General features: G+C 40.8%; 1 protein-coding gene across 4 annotated transcripts in view; it reads right to left on the reverse strand.

Moving 5' to 3' along the window:
- Positions 1-21,276, reverse strand: part of pdlim5b (PDZ and LIM domain 5b) — a 43,113-nt gene that overhangs the window by 19,351 nt on the left and 2,486 nt on the right. For all 4 annotated transcript variants that reach the window (XM_053878145.1, XM_053878138.1, XM_053878137.1 and 1 more), the window contains exons 2-3: positions 18,417-18,522; positions 4,203-4,354 (exon numbers count right to left, since the gene is read on the reverse strand). In XM_053878145.1, coding sequence (XP_053734120.1) covers positions 4,203-4,354; positions 18,417-18,515 — 251 coding nt within the window. In that variant the 5' untranslated portion in view covers positions 18,516-18,522. The remainder of the gene's footprint in view (positions 1-4,202; positions 4,355-18,416; positions 18,523-21,276) is intronic.

The raw sequence follows: 21,276 nt of genomic DNA on the forward strand, positions 1-21,276 counted from the left end.
TCACCTGGCAACAAGCAAATAACAAATTGTCATCATATCGCTGAGCTCTGACTGGCGTGGCCACAGAGAGGAAGCCAAAACAGTTTTGATCAATTATATAATCTTTGTTTTTTCAAATAACATGCTTCTAAACATGGTTGTAGCAAAGTTGTTAAAGACATATAGTGGGTGTTTACAAAAGGATTATGAATTACATTAATAAAATGGTGAGAGATTACATTACATGCTGAGAAACGTATCGAAAACTGAGTTTTTGTTGGTGCTTGCCGGCAGATTCAGAAGTGGACCTCACTTGAGTGAAAGTGGGCTGACTGATCACGTTTAAATAGATAGTTGCTGCTGAAAATCTGGAGAAAATCTTGACTGTAAGTCACAAGACATATGCTGCTGCAATACAGCCGAAGCGCAAGGTGCTGCCCCTTTTGATTTACAGGTCACTCGCTTTTCGTGGCAGTCATTGGAAATCAAAGAAAGTCACTCTTGGAAAGTTCTCCAGGACATCTGTGGCAGCGAGTAAACAAATCCAGCTCTGATGATGCACTACAACATGTTACACCACAACCCCAGCCCAGAACGTTCTTGCAATCACTGCCAAAAAAAGGAACTGTTGTGGTAACAGACATAAAAATATTGACAAGCTGTTTTCACTTTAGACACATAATACGCTCTGTCAATGTAGCATGGGGCATGTTGATGTTGGGGCCATCACTCTGGGGTGAACAGGAATGTGTAGCTATGTAGCAATGGTGATGCGATCATTGATGTCATCTCATCATTGATCTCATATGCATATTAATACAGTGAAGAAATTATTGTGAGGAAATTATGCTTTTTAACATGTCTACAAGTTTGTATTAGATGGTGATGCTGACTCTTGATGGTGTAAGCCTCTGGGAACTGTGTTGATGCTGACCCACTGCTTGTTTTGAAATGCATATTTACCTATTGGAGGAGCTCGATGACAGCAAGCGGTTACATAAACTGCTGTCGCATTAATCATTGGATGGAATGTTATTGTAACCCAGCCAGTCTTATCACAGACAATGAGGGTCGTAAATCAAACTGGTGGAGACAGAGAGACGACATGTCGTTGACTATCCTCTTTTTTTCAACTTAAATGATGAAAAATACTTGATTTTACATGACATTATTGTGAGTGAGATATTGAGACGACCTGCTGCGACTCGGCCCTCTTACAAGCTGACTCTCACTTGACTCCCGATCATGTTTGAGCCATTACGACGCAGCCAGAACTACCAACAAATGACACGATTTCTAGCAATGTGTTGCTGTCGTTCAGAAGGGTCTTATTTGTTTTAGCTCACATGAACTGTGAGCAGAAATGTTTGATGTTTTATTCGATTACATGCAGCTGTGGGACAAAGCTATTTTAGGAGCCTTTTCCCACGATTTAAGTGCAAGGACACTTCGGTTCCTCTTTCATGTGGTAATGGGATGACAGCATGTGGAAACCAGGCTCCCAGTTTTGCTGTCAACATGTTTTACAGCTTGGAAAAAATTGGCACTTTGATTTCACGGCATTGTCTCAAACGCTGAGGCAAATCTGGATTACACTTGAGACCAAAATATGTTCTGTGTTTACCTTGTGTGCTTAGTCACTGAAGAGGATTTATTAGACACAAGCTGATCTGCTTCCTGCTGCACACTCACCCATCTGGGTAAAAACTGTCACACCACTTCCTGAGAGTTGATCCATGTTATTGTTAATTATGAATTATTTCACTGTATTTCCTCTGATTGTTGTGTTTCTACAAATGCTTGTCACGTAGAAAAATGAGAGCCATGGTTTTGCCATTCTTACGAAACATCTTCACAAATGAAATGATCCCATAAACTGCTAAAGAAGTGCTCTAATTTGTGCAATTATGAGTTTTAATAGCAGTCATTTATCAGCACTTGTTCAGCAATTTTCCTGGTGAAAAGCGCTGAACAAATACAGTGGTACCTCGGTTTTCGAACGTCCCGGAATTCAAACAAAAATTTCGAGATTTTTTTGCTTGGGATTTCGAACGAAAATTCAGAACTCGAACGCTCCTGAAAAAAATCCTGAAAAAATGAGTATAACGCAGCCTCTGTATGCAGACGTGTCCCGTTAGCTACATTTACTGACTGTTTTTTCTTCATACTGAGGTGTAAAACCTTTCCTGTCTCCGCATTGGACGGTGGTAGAGTGTCACAGGGGAGGTGCTCCTCGACACCTCCGAGGCTGGAGCGCGCACTCCAGGGTTTGATGTCCTGTTGTGGGCTGGAGCTGGGACAGGGACGAGGCGAGTCTCGGACAGAGCGTTACTTGGTTTATGACTTTGTCACAGCCAAACTGCACAGAAGCGCACATTCAGAGCTGGACACGCACCAGGCACCTCTTCACTTCTGGAGAGACGTCACTCACTCAGCAACCCCTCCCACATGCAGCGGCCACACACATAGAGGAACAGCGCACCTGCAGCAGACACTCTAAATTCACTCCTACAAAAGCCTATTTTAAGGCTAGTAACGCATTATTTCTTTTTCCATTCATTGTAATGGGAAAAATAGATTCAGATTCCGAACAATTTGCTTCTCGAACGGCCGTCTGGAACGGACTGTGGTGGAGAACTGAGGTACCACTGTACAGGCATTTTATTTATTTTGGCCCTGATTTTGCAAACAATTTTGATAATGACAAGAAGTACTAGTTAAGTGCAGTATTTCGCAATCTATTTCTTAAACATAAACATATTATTCAAGCAGACATGTTAATAAATAAAAATTACAAAGTTCAATAAAGTCTAATTGGGGCGCTGACAACCTGATCAAGAGACGTCCAACAGACAGAGTTTTAAATATTGTTTTTAGACCTAACGTCCCGTGAAATCCGTGGAGTCGTTTCATGTGGCGCGCGAGAGAGTAAGCTCAAAATTAAATTAAACATTTCTGTTGACACTGACAGGACAATGTTTTTAGATAATCTACAGAGGTGTATCAATTCCAAAACAGAAAAAATAATGTGGAAAATTGGGGATTTTTGTGCTTCAATGAGAGTGTCCTTTATGTACTGAGGCATTTGGTGACGTACGGCAAAAATAAATAATTATGCTAGAGTTTGCCTTCTACAGTTAAAAGACAGTTGAAATTAGACTCATTTAGACTCTCCTGAAGAACTGCCAGTAATGGACACAGACTCTGATATTTGGCATTTAGTGCGGCTGAATTAGATGCACCATCCAGTTGTGGATGACTAAATATCGCAGAAATGTATTTTGAGGCTTTCTTCAGCATCCAGACAAATAAGAGCAGAACTGACCCATCTAACAAGGAGCCACAGAAGCAGCTACTGCACATGAATTCCTGGGAATCACAAGCATGTGCTGGAGCATGAAGCAAAGTTTCAAAGCCAAATATCAGTAGGTAATTATTGAGCTGAAAAGAAACGAAGGCATAAATAGTCTAAATATGTTATTAAAGCTCTTTGCTGTACGTGCATGCGACTGTTCAGATCCTTCTGCGAGGCATTTATTAAAGACCCAAAAAGGCTTTGAGAGCTTCCTTCAGAAGTGCTGCAGCTGAGGTTTAATATTCACAAGGGACCAAAAATACCTCGGTCTTCCTTATTTCCTGACAGGAGGTGCAGCCGGACCTCAACGTGATGTGACATGAGACCAAAACTGGAGCCAAACCTGATGACTTATGCAGACTCTGGGATATACTCGATACGCTCGGGAACATTTATTAAATACTTCAGAATGTTGCGGGTCTTTCAATTTGTGCGTGTTCAGGGACATTCTAAAATGGAGCTTTTATCCACTCTAGCGATCGCTTTGAGCGAAAACCAGGACTGAAACCAAAACCAAGAGCATTCTTTTTACAGATTTTATTTTGCAAAGTGAAATGTCAGTTTATTTTGAAAGTTGGACACCAAATAACGGAACTCGTTTACTACTCATCTACGCATTAATAAGATAGTTAATGACTGGAACAGTTTTTTCTATTTTAATATCTTTGTTGTTCGCCGCTAGTTGGAGATGATGTCACATAAATGAACCTTTATGACACTATTTGTATGTTCAATTGGGGTGAAAAGAGTCTTCATGGGAGCTGTTATCACAAATTAGATCATCCATGGAGACATTCTAAACAGCCACACAGATAGTTTTACTTTATTTTATGAGTTAGTTGAGCCGACAGTTGTGTTCACCACTTACCTCTGCAGAGTGAGGCTGAGATGACCAGTGCAGGCTTTGATTTTATTCTGGGCCTCCAGATGATTCATACTGTCGGTGGAGATGCCATTAATGGACAGAATGATGTCTCCAACATTCATCTTGGCTTTGGCAGCCTTGCCTCCGTCTGTCAGCTGGAACGAGACACACATAGGGATCCAGGTCATTAGACACCACTGCAGACTGTGTTGACTGAATACTTACTTGTGTCGGAGTCAGTTTGCTCCAGCAAAGCCTCATTGTTTAAACAGACAGGGTGAAACCAAATTAGCCCGCTTTCTGTTGTAGCTGAGATTTCAATCGTTCCTCTTCATTTCAACAGGAATTATTTGTCAAGCAGAAATAATGAATGTAGAAATCAGGGCTGCAACTAATGATTATTTTCGTTGTCGACTAATCTATTGATTATTTTTTCGACCAGTCGACTAACTGCAATTACCTTTGTTTGGACCTATTTTGAATTTCTGTTTAACCTAGAGTTGCTTAAATCATCTCACTGTGATACTCAGACACCATACATTGTTAAACAAGTATATTAAAATAATGACACATAATCCAGGAACATGTATTAACCCTGTGACGCATGAAGCACAAAACAGTGGACAGAGAGCTCCAGTTCTTTAAAACAGAGGTCTTCATCTGTCCTTGAGAATAATTTAAAATCATCACTATACACATATATATCTCATAGAAATTATCTGATCACCACCCACATGAAAAGGTCTCATTCGAATAATATTCTAAAGCCCATGTGTTCAGTGTAACTCCCTAGTACAGTTCTGGTTATTATTAGGAGGAGGAGAGAGACTGAGGACACTTCAACACATCTTTACAACAAGTTAGCTCCGTGCTAACCCACATGCTAGCTGTTAGCTCGAGGGTGAGTGGCGTCACAGACCAAACACGGAACCCTCTTTCATCATTCCACCATGGTGTCCAAGGGGTTTGCTCATCCTTGAGACGCGTTATCTTCGCAAACAAAACGAATCCACACTTTCGAACACTATAACCCGTCAACGCCGCAGCGACGGTGGCCAGTTGGAGTTGGACCTCAGTGAGGAACCAATTAAAGGAAAAGAAATTAACATATCTTAATGATTCCAGAGAATGTGGTGATTTTTCACTGCTTCTCAATAACAACCAATTCTCGATGCCCATCCTGCGGCCCGTGTGTTTACACCAACAACAACATGACATCGACAGATTTTGAGGTCGACGAAATTTTGTTGTCGACGTTTAGCGATGACGTCAACTCATCATTGCAGCCCTAGTAGAAATCTAGGCTTCCGCTCAACAAACACATCCTTGGTGTTATTCTAGATGTCACTCAAAAAAAAAAAAAAAAAAAAAAAAAAGTTTATTTACTTCCTTTTCTCCAAAGGTGGTTTTAAAATCCAGGCATAGAAAGTGATCTGCCAATATTTTGCTTTATTTAAATGGTGCTTTAAATAATAATCTGGTAGATTTTGCGTTGCTATAACGCAATAATATGGTTTTGGTAACAAACAAAGTGTTGACCTGCAAATTCTATGGAGATGTGCTGCCAGGAAAACACAAGTAGAACAATTCTTCCAGCAGTGAACTCATAAAATTGTGCCACTCGAAGCACGACATTTTTGTCAGATGACAATCTGCACATCAACTATTTTCCTCTTCAAAATCCATGTTGAAACACAACAGGCAAGGTGATGGATGAACCTTTATTTTGTCAGCAGTTGGCTGAGTTTCAAGCGTGGGCAGACTTTATAGACTCCATCTGACATTTATTGACTCCAACAAGGTGAGGCACTCTTCATGACATATTCAAACACCTGACGCTGCGATAACTCACAGACAGGAGCCGCAGTGACCTGAGATTGCACAACTTACTCATCTCACTCAACATGCGGTTGCGTAGTCGGAACCAGCCCAGCCATGCAGCATGACATCACTGGTTTCACTTGAGTGTGAGAAAACTTTTGTGTATCTCAGAGAGAGACATACAATGAAGATCTCCTCTGAGCATCTCTATGATGACCTAGCTCCTCCCCCCTCTTCTAGTGAGGGCTCAGGAATCGTGCAGATTTTGAGTCCTCATTCATGCCTCTTTTTCTCATCCAGTCGTGCCCAAACATGTGTCCTGCTTCACAACCCACTCTCCACCACTCTGTCCATGCACTATCAAATCCTATAAAGGCCTATGGCTCGAAGGGACTTATCGAAGGGAAGTCGTTGCCACTGCTGCCAGACCGTATACTTATTGACCCATTAAACAGTCCGATACCCACGGAGAGAACAATAACATTCCTCTTTGTTATCACAGCCATTTCCTGAAGTGTTTAATTGAAACCTGCGCAACACAAAGAATGTGCTAATCTTCATAATAACAACGTGAGGGACAAGAATGTGGAGAAGGGAGCAAAAGAAGGAGGAAATCCTGGACAGAGCGGATCAAACTCTGGGAGTGGTGACACATTTCTCCGGAGCTGTGTGTCACCATCGCGTCAGATCAGTGGCGGGAAGTGGAGAATGCATCGCTAAGGGTGTTACGAGCATTCCACTGGCTGGGAAACCTGCAGTGCCGTCACATTGAGCGCTACTTACAAGTGTACAGGGAGTAACTACGCAAGCATGTGAGAGTTGGCGTCCATGCTTTATGTCCTGCTGCTTTTATTGCCAATAAAATCCTTAGCACCGTAGACAATTATCTAACTTTAAACTAGCTCTCACTAGAACTCAGGCAGCATGTTTGTTTCTGTGTTTAAAAAGGGAACAACAGTGAAGCTGTCATCTCCTTATTGGGAGCTGCCAGCAGACAATATAACTCACCACTATATATGGTAATCCCGAGGAACATTCCGCAAAAGGTTTTCCACAAACATACAGCATGTTTTGTTTGCGGTGAACCCAATCAAGTTCTGTGGCCTGCAGAGAAGCGAGCAGGCTTTAAAAAAAAAAAAAATGAAATCAAGGATTCAACAGTCAAACACTATCATTGTCTCTGACTTGGACACAGAGCAAACTCAGCAGGAATTCTGGAACCAGCAGCTCCGAAATATGAATCAACAAAGGAGATTATTTTCATAGTTCAGCGTCTCCGGAGGATCTGCAGACTCAACAGCTTTAACAGTAAATAAATAAATCGTGTCTTTCTGGTATCTAATTTGGTAGCAGGAACTGCACTCTTACTGTGGAAGCCATTTGATTTTCATTTTTCATATTTAAATAACACGTTCTTCCTTATTGACCAGCTCTTGATACATATAGTTTACGTATACGTTTAGATTTTGTTTTGTTTCTTTTAGTCAGCTAAGCCTTAAAAAGAAATAAAAAGCAGAATTGATCATTTGATATATCAATAAATGTCAAATTCAAATGAGTTTCAAAGGACAGATGGCATTGCAGAACACAGTCACACGACCCAGAGGTGACAGAGGAAGAAACTCGGTTGTGCTTGCGCTGGAACACAAGAGTCTACTGGTTTCAGATGGTGGTCCATAGCACCACCAAAATGTTATCATCTGGTCCTTGTCTTGTCATCAACATTTTCGGAAAATTTCATAGAAATCTGCTCGGAACTTTTACAATTTGCACACTACAATGATGCACCAGAAGTACAATGATGGAACACTTACATTAATAATTGTCACAATGTTTGAACAAGACACTTTTTTTCTGTGCTATTTAAATGCTTAAAACCATTTGGGACCAGATATTTTTGCAGTTTACACATTTAGATCTACATCAGCTCAATCTTGATGAAAAACACAAATTTCAGAATGGACTTTTTTTATTGAGTTAGATACCATGAAGCATGTGAGCACCTTCAAACAAGTGTGTTAGCATCCATGTCCATGTTTACATGTCCAGATGTAAAGTGAGGTGGTGTGGTCATCCACACGCGGCTGACTTGACTGCTGTGAAGTTTGTGGTAATGACCGGTGGTGCAGTGAACAGACCATGATGTGAGGCACGCCGCTCCATGATTGGCTGACAATGAGAACTTTTAGTTTTGTGTTGCATCATAAATCGAATGGCATTTAAACCTCCAAATCATAATCAAATTGTTGTGAAAGTGAGGCGATTTACCAGTGTGCTTGTGTCTCAAAAAGAAAAAGAGCGCTCCGGCGGGCTGGCACTTCAGTTAACTGTTAAAACAGTATGAAGTTCGGAGAGGATTTATTTTGGTTAATTAGCTTTATGGCTTCCATATGCCTGCAGTCTGTCTGTTCAACATCCACCAAGAAGGGGACTCATAAACATCAGAGAGACCAACTTCACCAACACTGAGGCGAGTTTCAACGTGGATTTCTGCTTAACTGGCACCAGTTAACACTGAATTTCAGGGTTAATTGAACATGTAGCTTGATATGTCAATACCTGTGCCACAACCATTTCAAACCTCTGTGGCAGAAGCCTGTCCTCGCCGTTGACACAGTCAGTTAAGCTGCAGCACTGTGAGTGATGAGGTATGCCACTGTTTTTCTGGAGCGCTTCCTCTCTCTTTTCAGCCTTGCTGGTATGGTCAGCGAGTGGGCAGCGCCATGTAAGACACTGGTGAGCAAGGTTCAGTTTCAGTAGCACACGGACGATTGTTTCCAATTGACAATGCAATATAACTGAGTATCTATTATTTGTTCTTTTTCTCAGATTTGAAACGAGCATATTTGCATGTACTTGAAGGTATTCCAACTTATTGAAACGCCAAAGGCCACAACATTCTGGTTTTCCCTTTCATTTGTTCTTTCATTTGACAACCTGAAATTCAGACTTATTCTTGTAGTACGAAAATGAATAACAATTTCTCATTTGTCACTCAAGCAGCAGTGCTGGATTCCAACCCATTCACATCTGGAAGCTACACCAGATGTTCAGCAGTATCTGCCAGAGTGCAGCTACAGAGTAAGATCACACGCCATCAAAGGCAAGTATAATAACAAATTGCTACGATACCGGAGTAACTTTTTGAATATAAGGAGAGAGTGTTTTTTTTTTTTTTTTATGTAAATTTCCTAAATTTCCCCTATAAATTTCACTCTGATAGCTCTCAATAGCATCGGCCACTATTTGTAATTTCTGTCTTTGATGTTCAAAGAACATTTTTTATTGGCCTAAAACGCTTTCCCAAAACTATATGAAAACATAAAGCGGTGAGTTGTACTACAGTTGTCATGATTCTGCTTTTATTTTGTCCCTTGAGTCCTGTTTTGTTTTCTCCCCCCGTTCTTCCTGTTCCTGTGGCACACGGCTGGAGTCAATCAACCCCTGATCACCTGAGGACAAGAGCACCTGGACTCCAGCAACATGTGCCAGATCGACTCCTATTGTTCCCTGTGATTTCTCCTCTAGTTCCTGAGATTTGAGGTCGTTTGTTTCTCCCGGTTCGGTGACGCTACTCCTCTTGTTCCCTGCGGTAAATTGGCTCTCTGTCGTTCGGTCTCTCATTCTGTGCGCTAGCTAGCTTATTTTGATTACTTTCTTAAACCCTGGTGCCTGAGTTACAGTTTTGTTTCTTCCTGTTTCCGTGCGTTTCTTGGTTTCTTTTGTGATTGACTCTCGGTTCATTGTGCTTTCGTCTTCTCTAGTTCCCTGTGTTTCCCTTTAAGTTAGTTTTCTCCTGGTTCGGTGACGCTTTCCGTTGGACTCTTATTCGTGTTTATGGACTTCTGCTAGTTTAGTGACTTAGACTTTAGTGATTTAGACTTTGCTTTGTTTCTCCCGGTTCGGTGACGCTTTCTGTTTTTTTTGTTGTTTGTTAATTATTAAAATATTATTTCTGACTCACTCCTGCCTCACTGTGACTTTCACCACTGCGCTTGGGTCCCATTCCCACGTCCTTGACATCGTGACAACAGCAGTGGAAAAAGTTTTCGGACACCCTTGATATTTATTTCTAAGTATTATCATGAATTGTGGAGAAATGTTTTATTGTGTTTCAAAGGTTGTGGCTGCATTATACAGACACAATTGCATTTTTGGTTTATTGATTCCAAAAAAAAACAACAAAATTCAATTCTTGACAGTTGCAATGTGTCAGTTCTCAACATGGCATTAAAATCAATAAATAGCAGTGAATGTATTCAAGATTGATGAACCAAAATAAACCATCAGATCATCAAATTAACATTTAGTAATCCTGCCATTAGCACACAGTAGAATGCATGGGGTGTCTCCACACCCTTTTCCATTGTATGTGCTAGGGAATCCTTTAAAATAGCTATAGCACAGTGATTATACTAGCTGATAGCTAGCATAACAAAAACTCATGCCTTCTCATATCTTATTACTCATTTGGTTAAAAAAATATGCTATGCTTTTGGCTGTTCTACGCCGCCTCTGCACACCAGGTCTTTGTAGTGGAGTTGGTGCTCGTGTGGGGTGGGTCAGCTCTAATGGATGGATGGAGAACAATCTCGGGCATTTAAATGTTGAGTTTCATGGTGAATGCTGAGACAACACGTCAGTCAGACATTCTATACCTGTCAAGAAGTATCATCTTAAGTTTCAGCAGTGAAATTAAGTGAGTTGTTGTACAGTGAGAATCGAGGACATAGTTATGTGATAAAGCCTGCTGTTGCGAATAACAACTGGGATATTATGGATTTAATTGTTTTTAATAACAGCCATCAGCCTGTACAACTTTCATTCCACCCCAGCGTCAGACACTTATTGTCATATGAGCACCACAATTCAGTAGTCATTGTGTCTCTAGCCGACTAGTCTTGTTACCGTGTGTGTGAGTAACTTCCTGTTAGAATAAAACGCTTTCAGTCATAATGTAGTCATATGTCAGGAAGTGTTCTTTGTGACTAAGACCGTACATGGACACGACTCTCACTATGACTCTGTCTATAAAGGTGTGACAATGAACTAATACAGTTAGACAGGCAGGAAGCTGTTTAAGGCAAAGATTGTGGTGGAATTCAATTTGGATCCAAATGAAGAGTTTAATCCAGTCGTGTGCTCACATATGGAAGTTGGCTTTTTGCAGGACGAGGCTGGCACCAGTTGCCAAACCAGCTTTGGCACTAATTAGTTAATGAGTCTAGCTCTTTCAGATCCAATTGCCTCCCCGAGTCACAAAACTGATTCTGAAAGGTCTCTTCTTTTCAGTCTCAGCCCATAATAATCCCTTTCAGGCAGCCCGACTGTGCGAAGCAGCTGCTAAGCTTCGCCTCAATGAAATTGTTGTTGGGCATTAATCCTGTGAGAGATCAGCGGCCGGGACGGCGCACATCCTGGTTTAGCTGGCGCCATCACTGGGGAGTACTGTCACAGGCTACCAACACCTCGCAAAGACTCTCAGGGAGAAAACTGGGCAGGAAAGCCAAACATCCCAATTAAGGCATGAAGCAGAGGTAAGGCTCCGGTTGTTGTGCTCTGACCCGGGCCTTTTATTACATCAATCAAATGGCTAAAGAACAACAAGATGTCTACCAGACCTTGATCGAAGTCCTCATTCAAATCACTATGGCAACCCAAACAAAGCGACACAAAGGGGTAGTGGCTCTGCACAGAATACCCAACGCTGTTTAGTCACTTCAGAAACAAACCAGGCTGAACTGCTGAGGCAGATAACATGAATAGACTGGAGGCGCCGAGCCAAGTGCCAGCACTGGTCTAAACCTCCATTCATGGTCCTCTCTGCCCCTGAGCTCACCCGAAAATGGGCCTGGTCAGAGTCATGTGGAATCTAGTTAAAATTCACCCCCTGAAGAAATGACATAAAGGAAGCAAGTAGCTTAGCAATTCTTTCTATTTTAGAAATGAAATTGTGAAACACTTGACAAGATACACAGATACAGCAGCCTGGTACCTTTTCTGAATATGATAATTTGCATTTTCACTGCTCTATTTGTTGCCAAGTTAGTGATTTAATATTCATTTTATTTATTTATTATTGTTATTATTATTGAATATTAATGTTTTGTCTCAATGACCTCATCGCAAAAAACAAAAACCTATCGTCCAAAGATATTTCTTTCAGCACTATTAGCAAGAAGAGTAAAATATTTATTATACAGGAAATTACTTTTTATTGTTTAATGATTTAATATCATCAATAAATCCAGTTTTATCATTTTTCATAAAAACATTTCAATCACTAGTTTTAATTGTAGATACACTTTTGTGTTTCAAATTAGAATACTGTTTATTTAAACACTTTTTCATACATTTTCTTTCCAAGCACTGCCCAAAATTAGATTTTCTGATTTTTTTTTTTATTATTTTAATAAAATTGTCTAGAAGTTACAGCTCTTTACTACATCTCCTTTTAGTGTCACATTCATCTGACTTTATCTGAACAAATTCCTGAAGTCTAACTGGAAACTACATACTTTTTAAAATACCATTGATTGAAGTGGGCAGTATACTTAATACCCTCTATCGTTGCATCAGTATCCAAGTGTTGTGGTGATGTGCTCTTCCTGCCTTCACATTCCCACGTCACTCATCTCCCCAATGCACACAGACCACCAGATAAACTGTTGATATAAGCGTGAAAATAAAGATGCTTCAGAAGAGAACCGTGTGAGTGATGAAGATCAAAATCAAAAGACAGATTTTTATTCCGCTGCCGTGAGGATTCAGCTCGATTGGAAACAGATGCTTCCAGTTCACCGCGAGAAACCAGACTCATCACGCTCGGATCAAACACACATGGCAGACAACTGCTCGTCCGCAAATGTAACTTGACACATCTTTAGGTTCTCCAGTCACTCCAAGATAAGGTTAATAACCAGCAAGGGAGTGAGAGAAAGCATAACATTGTGAATCCAAGGATATTCACCAGAGTTATTTCAGCTTTTATTAATTACTGAAAGGCGGAGGGAAAAGTGGAAAATAATAGTTATGGATCTTTTGTGTTCTCGAGCTTTGCAACCAAAATTAGGGCTGCTTGAAGTGTTTTACTGATGCCATGGAGACCTACCCCTTTTTAATTTGTTTCTGGCTTCATATTAACAAAGGGTTCTGTAAACTCAGTGTAGTTTATCTATCAAACTACCTGATTTTTTTAATGATCAAAGCGGTGCCTTTGCAATATGCAAAATCGCCTCACTTACAAATATGGCTTTTTAATGAAACTACACATTAGAATGAACAATTCCAAAATAAAAACAATGGAATTAAAATCAATTTCACCTCTCAGCAGTATGAACAGAAATGGAACATATGAGCTGATCACTAAATACACCAGTCATTACCAATAAATGAAAATTGTAAGACTGAGCAACAGAGCAACCAAACAACAACAAGTGACAATAGAAAAGCTACGAAGAAAGAAAAAAAGAGGTATTGGCACACAAAGAGGTCACAGTGTTCGTAAGCGGTAAAGCGAGTAAATGGCACATATAAGGAAACATCTGCCAACAGTTTAACCATTACCTCAGTTCCCTCATCACAGGAGAGAAATTTGTTGGCCACAGGCTCATTTCATGGTTCATAAGAGACCCTAAAGGCTTAATAGCCCCAATTTAGTGTCTAAAAAAAGAGCTGGTTTTTGAAATCTGATAGAGCGTATTTATTTTTCTTAGCAACGAGCCCTCGGACCATGAAATGATAATCTAGTCTCGTATGTCTCTTGTTATACGATTCTGAAGTATATAACGTCTCATTCTTGACAAGCAAGCCGAGGCAATTCAGCAAATGGGTTTGTGTTCAAATGAATCTGTTTTCAGAAAATGAAGGGTTACGAGGCCACAGACTTACGCAGTTGCAGATCAAACAAAATGTATGTTTATGTAACGGTTTACAACTCGCACACTTTCAACAGGAAATGTGAATCTAACTATATCGGCGTTCCTGTAGTAGCATAGCGGCCCCCGAACAGGATTTGGAAACTGTCCAAAACCCCGCCCCCGACTTAACCCCGCCCTTAATCCACCCCCTCCCGACACACCATGTCAATGACCAACAACTAACAAGTTGCTTTGTAAAAAACACAGCTGTCTATTTGTACCAAAATAACTTGATAAACAACAAATAAACAAGCATCTGAGTCAAATAACAAACGTTAACAGACATGAACTCAGTGAGTGTTGCCACAGTAACACTTCCTGGGTCCCCTGGGCAATTGTTTTACTTGGCTGACCCTGATTCATTCAGCTTCAAAACATTTTTATAATGTGATTGATTAAATCTACTTGAATTTTGATGCCTGTTAATGAAGCTATTTTGCTCTCATTCTGAAAGGGCTGTGTGTTCGTCCACATGCCGCTGGGATGCGGGGAGGCGGGCGCCAAATATTCCTCCGATTAGAAAGCAATGAGTTAGTTTTGTGAACGATTGTTTAAAGTTTGGAACTTATCTGCGGTTTCCTCCTGTCATCAGCGTCAGACATCCCACCAATAGCAGCGTGTGTCGGTAAAGAAATAAGGCAACGGCCAAAATACAGTTACGAAAGGTTTGAGAATCTGCAAATTTGGATTATATTCAGCGAAATTACTGTGTGGTAACACAATTTCATGTAAACCAGTGAGATGACACTACGAGTTGGGCATTATACAGGCACTAAAAATAGATTTAGGGCGTCATGCTGAGGAAACGGTGCGTCCGGTTTTGAGTGCTGCAGGGCGTCCATTTTTTTCATGTTTTGCAGTTTAGACTAGCTAAAAGCCTACCCACGAAACAGAACTCCACCTTTCAGGGTAGAACATTACTATAAACTCCAATAAATATTCTTCAGCCCCACCCACCCCACAAACATTCCATCAAATTAGCATTTTTTTTCCTTCCATTTTTGGTAATTTACGTATATTTATTGACATTAATAATGCGCCTGTTCCTCAGCTTAGTTTATACACCTTCATCTTCATCCGCCACTTTATTAAGATTTAATTTGGTTTAGCAGCCAGGCCATAAGTTCACCAGCCATGATCTATACGATTAGTTTAGTACAGCCAACTTCATAAAAGTGGCAGACAGACACTCACAGTTGAAGACCACTTCACAGATTTCTTCAAAGGGAAGTGAAGCAGACGAACTTTATGGCAGCTGGTAACTTCTAGTGACCACAGAAAGTGTGAAATTCCTCCAGTCAGACACCTGAATTGAGTCATCGATGACCCGCAGCATTTCTAACACGACACCGGTCTCACAGCTCATGAATCTGTCGCTTTATTGGTTTGCTCCATCCCAGCGGTTTGACCCGCAGCTGGATCCGATGTCATGTATCTGAAGAGCTGGGGAAAAGGCGTCTCTTGTTGAGTCTTTCTGAGCTGAAAGCCTAATCTTAGATCAGCCGTAACCTAAATATCTTATGTCAGACGTGAGCCCTTTAAGGCTTCCAGCCAGGTTTGTGTGATCATCTTGATTTATGTCTCATTCCTAACCAGAAGGAAAAGCACCCTGTTTGGATTTGTTCTTGCTCTGAGGTAGTTGTGCTTTAAAGAGTTGGGCAGGAAAAGTTTAGCAATTCAAACCATGATTGTATTTATTTACGAATGCAGGGAGCCTGAAGACAGCAGCGTGGTCCTGTTTCATTATCCCCTCAGTTACAGCCACCCATTCCAGCAACAGGCCTGGTTTTGTGGATAAGGTCCTGCTAACAGCCTCCATCGCTGCTGTCACTTCTGCACTGTGGTGTCCTTGTTCATGATTCAGGATCTGGTTCCTGATCGGGGCAACACTCACGCTACAAAGCAGAGCCTATTTATTTGTCTACACAAGTGAGCTTTTGCTATTCATGAAAATTGACCAGTTGACCAAGAAGGTCGTTAGAATTCACCTTTATTTTCCCCCACCAATTGTGAATGGATAAAAATGTTTGTAGCAATTCACATACAGTTTTGAACTCTAAGACCTTGACACTGATAAATGAAAAGAGACAGCAGAACATGGCAAATATAATACACTGACACATGGACAATCACGCCACATATATTTGAGAGACAAGGGGATGTGCTACACTGAGACCGACTGTATAAAAAGCCACACCATTCATGGCCCCAGATCGTGTCTTTAGCTGCGCAAACCCGAGTGGGGACAATAGAGAGTTTATGAGCACAATATAGAGAAAAGATTTCAGACTTCAATAATAATTTAACAATAACAAATTTTAGAATTATGCGCCAAAAAATGCCTCACGAAAAACATTCTACAAGTCACATTTTCAGGGGGAGTTTATTTTCCAAAATACATAGCATAAAGCAGTAACACCACGTAAAGTCATTTGCATTCATCGTTCCAAATGTAACATGGAACAGAACATAGCCAAGAAGCGAGTGGACTGACAAACACGGAAGCAAAGGGGGAATGTTTGACTGTTATTGCACTTAAACTTTGGTTCGCCAGGTCGCAGTAATGTTTGCTTTTGTTATTATATCATGTTGTTATGATGATGTTTCTCCCTGGATTTTCCATTTTAAAACACCAAAAACATAAAAATTGTGAGAACTTCTATGATGCATGTTTTCCGTTGATGTGAAGCTTAATCACGTGTGTTTAAGCAACACTTCTGGATGAGAGATCAACTTCCTCGAACAGGGGTGAGACAGAGACAAGATTACTGGGTCGCATCATGAACCTAGTGTAATGTTTACTTCTTGATCATGCTGGTTAGTCTGAGACAACATTTGAATATTTTCATATATTTAAGTCGCAGTTCCAGTAATACTTTGGAAAATATATTACATAAATATATTAAAATATAAAACATATTAATAAATTTAAAAAAAGAGTTTATGCAAAACAGAGAGACTAACACTTGCTTACAAAAAAGTTTTTTAAACACTCTGCGGCACTCAGGTCCACATAGGCACAAAGACAAACGCCGTACTAGCTTTATGAGGTTTCTCTGTTATTTTGTTGTTTTTACCCTAGAGATAATTAAGAGGCCAGGACTTGACAATGGTCTAAAATTGTCAATGTGGTAAAAGCAAACTGCCAAAATAGCAGGACTGAGACCATAAAAAGCTCTATTGACCAACAAAAGGTTCTTATACTTTCAGTTGTGGAACACAAATTTTGAAGACCAATACAGTCTTTAAAGTAGAGTTCTGTTTCATTTTCTGGCTGTGATTTTGGTATGCTAGGGTTGTGTGGTTTATCCAATGGGGCAAACATATAGTACATATCGTGCCCAGACAGAACTCACACCACAGGGTTCAGGATTCGCTCAAGCTTGCACCAGAAACAACTTTTAAAGGTTTTGTAGTGTGTATACAAATCATGTCCAGAATAATTTGATTCTATGTGTGTTGTAAATCAGAAGAGTTGCTGGCTTGAATTCCACAGTAACCATAAATTTTCAGTCCACAAGAAGCCCCATCAAACAGGCTGGCGTGGGATTTATCATAGCGGCAGCTACAGCATGTCCCCTTCTCTGTCCTCCAAAGCAGAGCCAAACACAGATGGTGTGATATCCGTACGCGAGGACCCACTCCTGCACATCAAACACTCTAAAGTGATCCGGCCAAGACAAATAAACTGTAATTGACCTTTGTCATGACATGGAGGTTTTGGTTTCATAACAGGAGAATGGAACAAGACTCATTATCCTGCCGCGGCCGGACTTGTGGTCGAGACACGAACCAGCGGTGCTACAAAATAAATGAGACACTTCAGACGCCGATTATTTTGTGGTATCCACACTAGGGTTAATCAATTTTTGGTGAAGTGCGGATGATTGTAGGTTGAGGGAAAACAGTACTGTCGTGAATATCCAAAAGCTTATTATGCCTCTAGGAATGTAGCGGCGTTTCTGTCAACGCAGCAGAACCTAGTCAGATATCACTTTCCTTCCACCTCAAGTCCTGAATAGTTATTACAGAGCCACCACAGATCTCTAATGCTTCTGACAGACCGACCCTCAAGTTGTTTTGAGACTTCCACGGCAGCAGTCGATGCTCGTGCATCTCACTTCCAGACCAACTTCAGCGAGATCAAGTTTGAGGCTTTCTCATGTGACCAACTAAATGACAGCAGCCGTCAACATCTCTTGACTTAAACGTCCTCCTAGCGACAAGGAAGTTATTTTTTTACTCAACACAACAGTTGTAGTTGGTTATATAAGTGTGTTGTGACAATGGCTGACAGCCATGACACGAGAGGAGTTACAAAGGTGCTGAATTGTTTGTCTCAAACGTGTCAAAGCTGAAGACAAACGTGAGAACACACTGGCCATGGAGCAAGGGAAGAACATAGAGAGGTGCAGCATGCCTCAGAGGTCGCTGTCATAGGAGGGAACGTGTCAACGTTCACGGGAGACCAACTTACCCGTGATATGGTAAGGGGGAGACAAAAGTCCTTCCCTCCTTGTAGTCTAAAGCCCCATGGAGCAGGACCAGCCAGGGAGACGCTGTAGCTGCTGCTCATGATGAACCTGAAGAGAAAAATAACTCTTATAAATAAATGACTCAGCCAAATTGAAAACATATCTCTCCCCAAAAATGACTAAGATTTGCTCTAATATTGTACCAACACTTCCTGATCAAATTCATCTTTAAGGGCAGTCTCTTCTCTCCTAGGTGACTAAAGCCAATTTGATCTTGATCCAATGTAGGTGGGTCAACAAGCAGCGACTCCAACTAATAACTAATAACAACTAATAACCACCTCGTATGTCTGATGGTTAGAAGTCGACGGCTCAGCTCTCATGTTTCTGCAAGGGTGGGAAATTGCATTTCCAGTGCGGCCACATTATACATCAGCACTGTGTTGAGGTGCTATAATAATTAATAAAAGTGCGTACTCTTTATTGAATATAATTGTTTGTTGTAAATATTGGATTTTTTAAAAAGAAACAGGACACAGTATATATATATATATATATATATATATATATATATATATATATATATATATATATATATATATATAAGGGACGAGATAAATACTGCTAGAGTGCCACATGTGACCTGAGCACCACCCTTTGCCCAGGTCTTCAGCTACCAAACAAACTTAAAAAAAATAACAATCATAAATAAAATAACCACCTCTCATCATCTCCTCAATGGAAAATAGCTCACAGTACATAACACATATGAAGCAGAGGCTTGGATACACTCCAAACAAGCTTGAGTGATCTATCTGATTATATAAAAAAATAAGACCATCAAATGACAGTAATCCAACGGGACTTCAGATAACGCAAACAGAGTTATACACTTCTCAGGTGACCGTCCAGCTAACTCTTTTCCCCACCTATGATCAGGATCACACTCCTGGCGAAGGCAAAGACCCGCTATAAACAAGTTCCAGGTCGTTGAACTTGAATGATATGTTGTCCATGCTTGAATTAGTCTTTCACAAATTTTACAGACTCCGTAACAGACCCACTAAATCTATGCCTTGGCTGTTGAGCTACGTCTGTTTAGGCTGTCAACTCCAAGTGAAACATTCAGCGCAGAGGTGCAACATGGGGACCTTGCAAGGTTGTTTTTAAGGGAGCAGAGAAGAGTTTTCTTTTGGGAGAAATTTATTTGGAGAGTTAAAATCAAAAGTGTGTGAGACTAAGCCACAAAAATATCAATAAATCGTGTGGCTTTTGTTTCAGCAAGCAGGCTGAAAACATAACATTGTTTTATGGACTATATAGCTTCAGGCAGTATAGTCTATAAAACAAGCCACTTAGATGCGTTTTGGAACCTGACCGTTGCATTAGAAGGACCAAACCATGATGGTCACATGAAGATACACATGGACTTCTTCAGTTTACATTTCTGGACCAGCTTTCCAAAGCTCTATCCTTCTAACAAGGCGGGAGGGAGGGTGGGGGTTATGAGCATTACGAGCAGAAGCCTGAGTCACTAACCCTGAAACAGGAGTGTCTGCTGGGAGCTTCCGCGCAATCAACTCAACATATGATGTGGCAGTTTGGAAACTGACACATATTCAAAAAGTCATTTTCCCCTTTTTGGCGTTTTTTCTGAACATTCCCCTGCAGCTGCACTTTGAACCCAAAATCTCAGTGACCTTTCAATGAACCTGCAGCCAACAACATATCCCAAACTGAGACAGGCTGCAAGTAGATGAATAAAACCCTGAGGCACACTAGCGTAAATTCCTAAAGATAGGCAACAATAATGTTCAGTTGGCGTCATAACACGCTCTGCTACTTCATGGTTGGAGATAAACACTAAATCCCGACCATCACGCATGCAAATCAAACAGTCGATAATGAGCCAAAACCATGAAACTTCATATGGATACAAATTTTGGTTCAGAAGAAACAGGTTGGCAATAACAGGAACAGGATTATCAACGTGATGTGCTGTGAGGAATCTGTCACTGTGCCTGCGAGCTTCGGAGCACAAGATCAGAAGAGCAAACAGATCCCATGGAAATGTGTCACCTTTGGCCAGCCTGACAGGAAGGGTGGGTGTCAACATGAAAACTTGACATTAAAGGGTAGCCAAAAGCAATAGATCAAACACATGATACCTGTTAAATGGAGACATGCGGCGTTTGGAACAACATAAAAGTTTTAATAAGCTACTTTGAGTCACTGTAATGGTGCAAAAATGTCAGTGTTTCCCAAGGAGATAAAGCTGTGATGGAAACTTCAGATGGTCCAAGTCGAGGCCCAGGGGCTAAATCTGGCCCAGTAACTTGTTTCACCAGGCCCCCAAGAACTTTAAACACAAGAAGTTGATTCAAAATGAAAGTGAATACTGATATAAGTTTTCTTAATATCCTCAAAACCTTTCTGAAGAATTGATGCAGATGGAATGGAAAAGGCAGCATTTCAACTCTTATTCCCTGTTAAAGGGGAGCCGCTTATAAACTGGTCAATAACTATAGGATCTGTCCACCGCACGCTTCTGGCCCCTTGCATGACGAAGTTTGACTACCTGCTCTCAGGTATTGTACTTCGGTGTGTGGGAAATGTTTGTACACTAGTCTTGATGTCGCCTCAGAGTAAGTAGACTATGTCTTCCCACGTACATTACTTCATGAGATTCAGCTGAACTCAGCTCAAGTAATTAAAATTATTCTATTATTCCATTCACCGAAGTAGTATTTTGTGCCGAGACACACATGAATATTCTAAAGATCAAGATGCTGGTGGCATTGAAGTCGAGGGCGTAATCGAAGAAAATTTTACAGCTTGCACCAAAAAAGTGCAAGAGGAGCT

Source organism: Synchiropus splendidus, chromosome 1, assembly GCF_027744825.2.
Source record: "Synchiropus splendidus isolate RoL2022-P1 chromosome 1, RoL_Sspl_1.0, whole genome shotgun sequence".
NCBI classification, from domain to species: Eukaryota; Metazoa; Chordata; class Actinopteri; order Syngnathiformes; family Callionymidae; genus Synchiropus; species Synchiropus splendidus.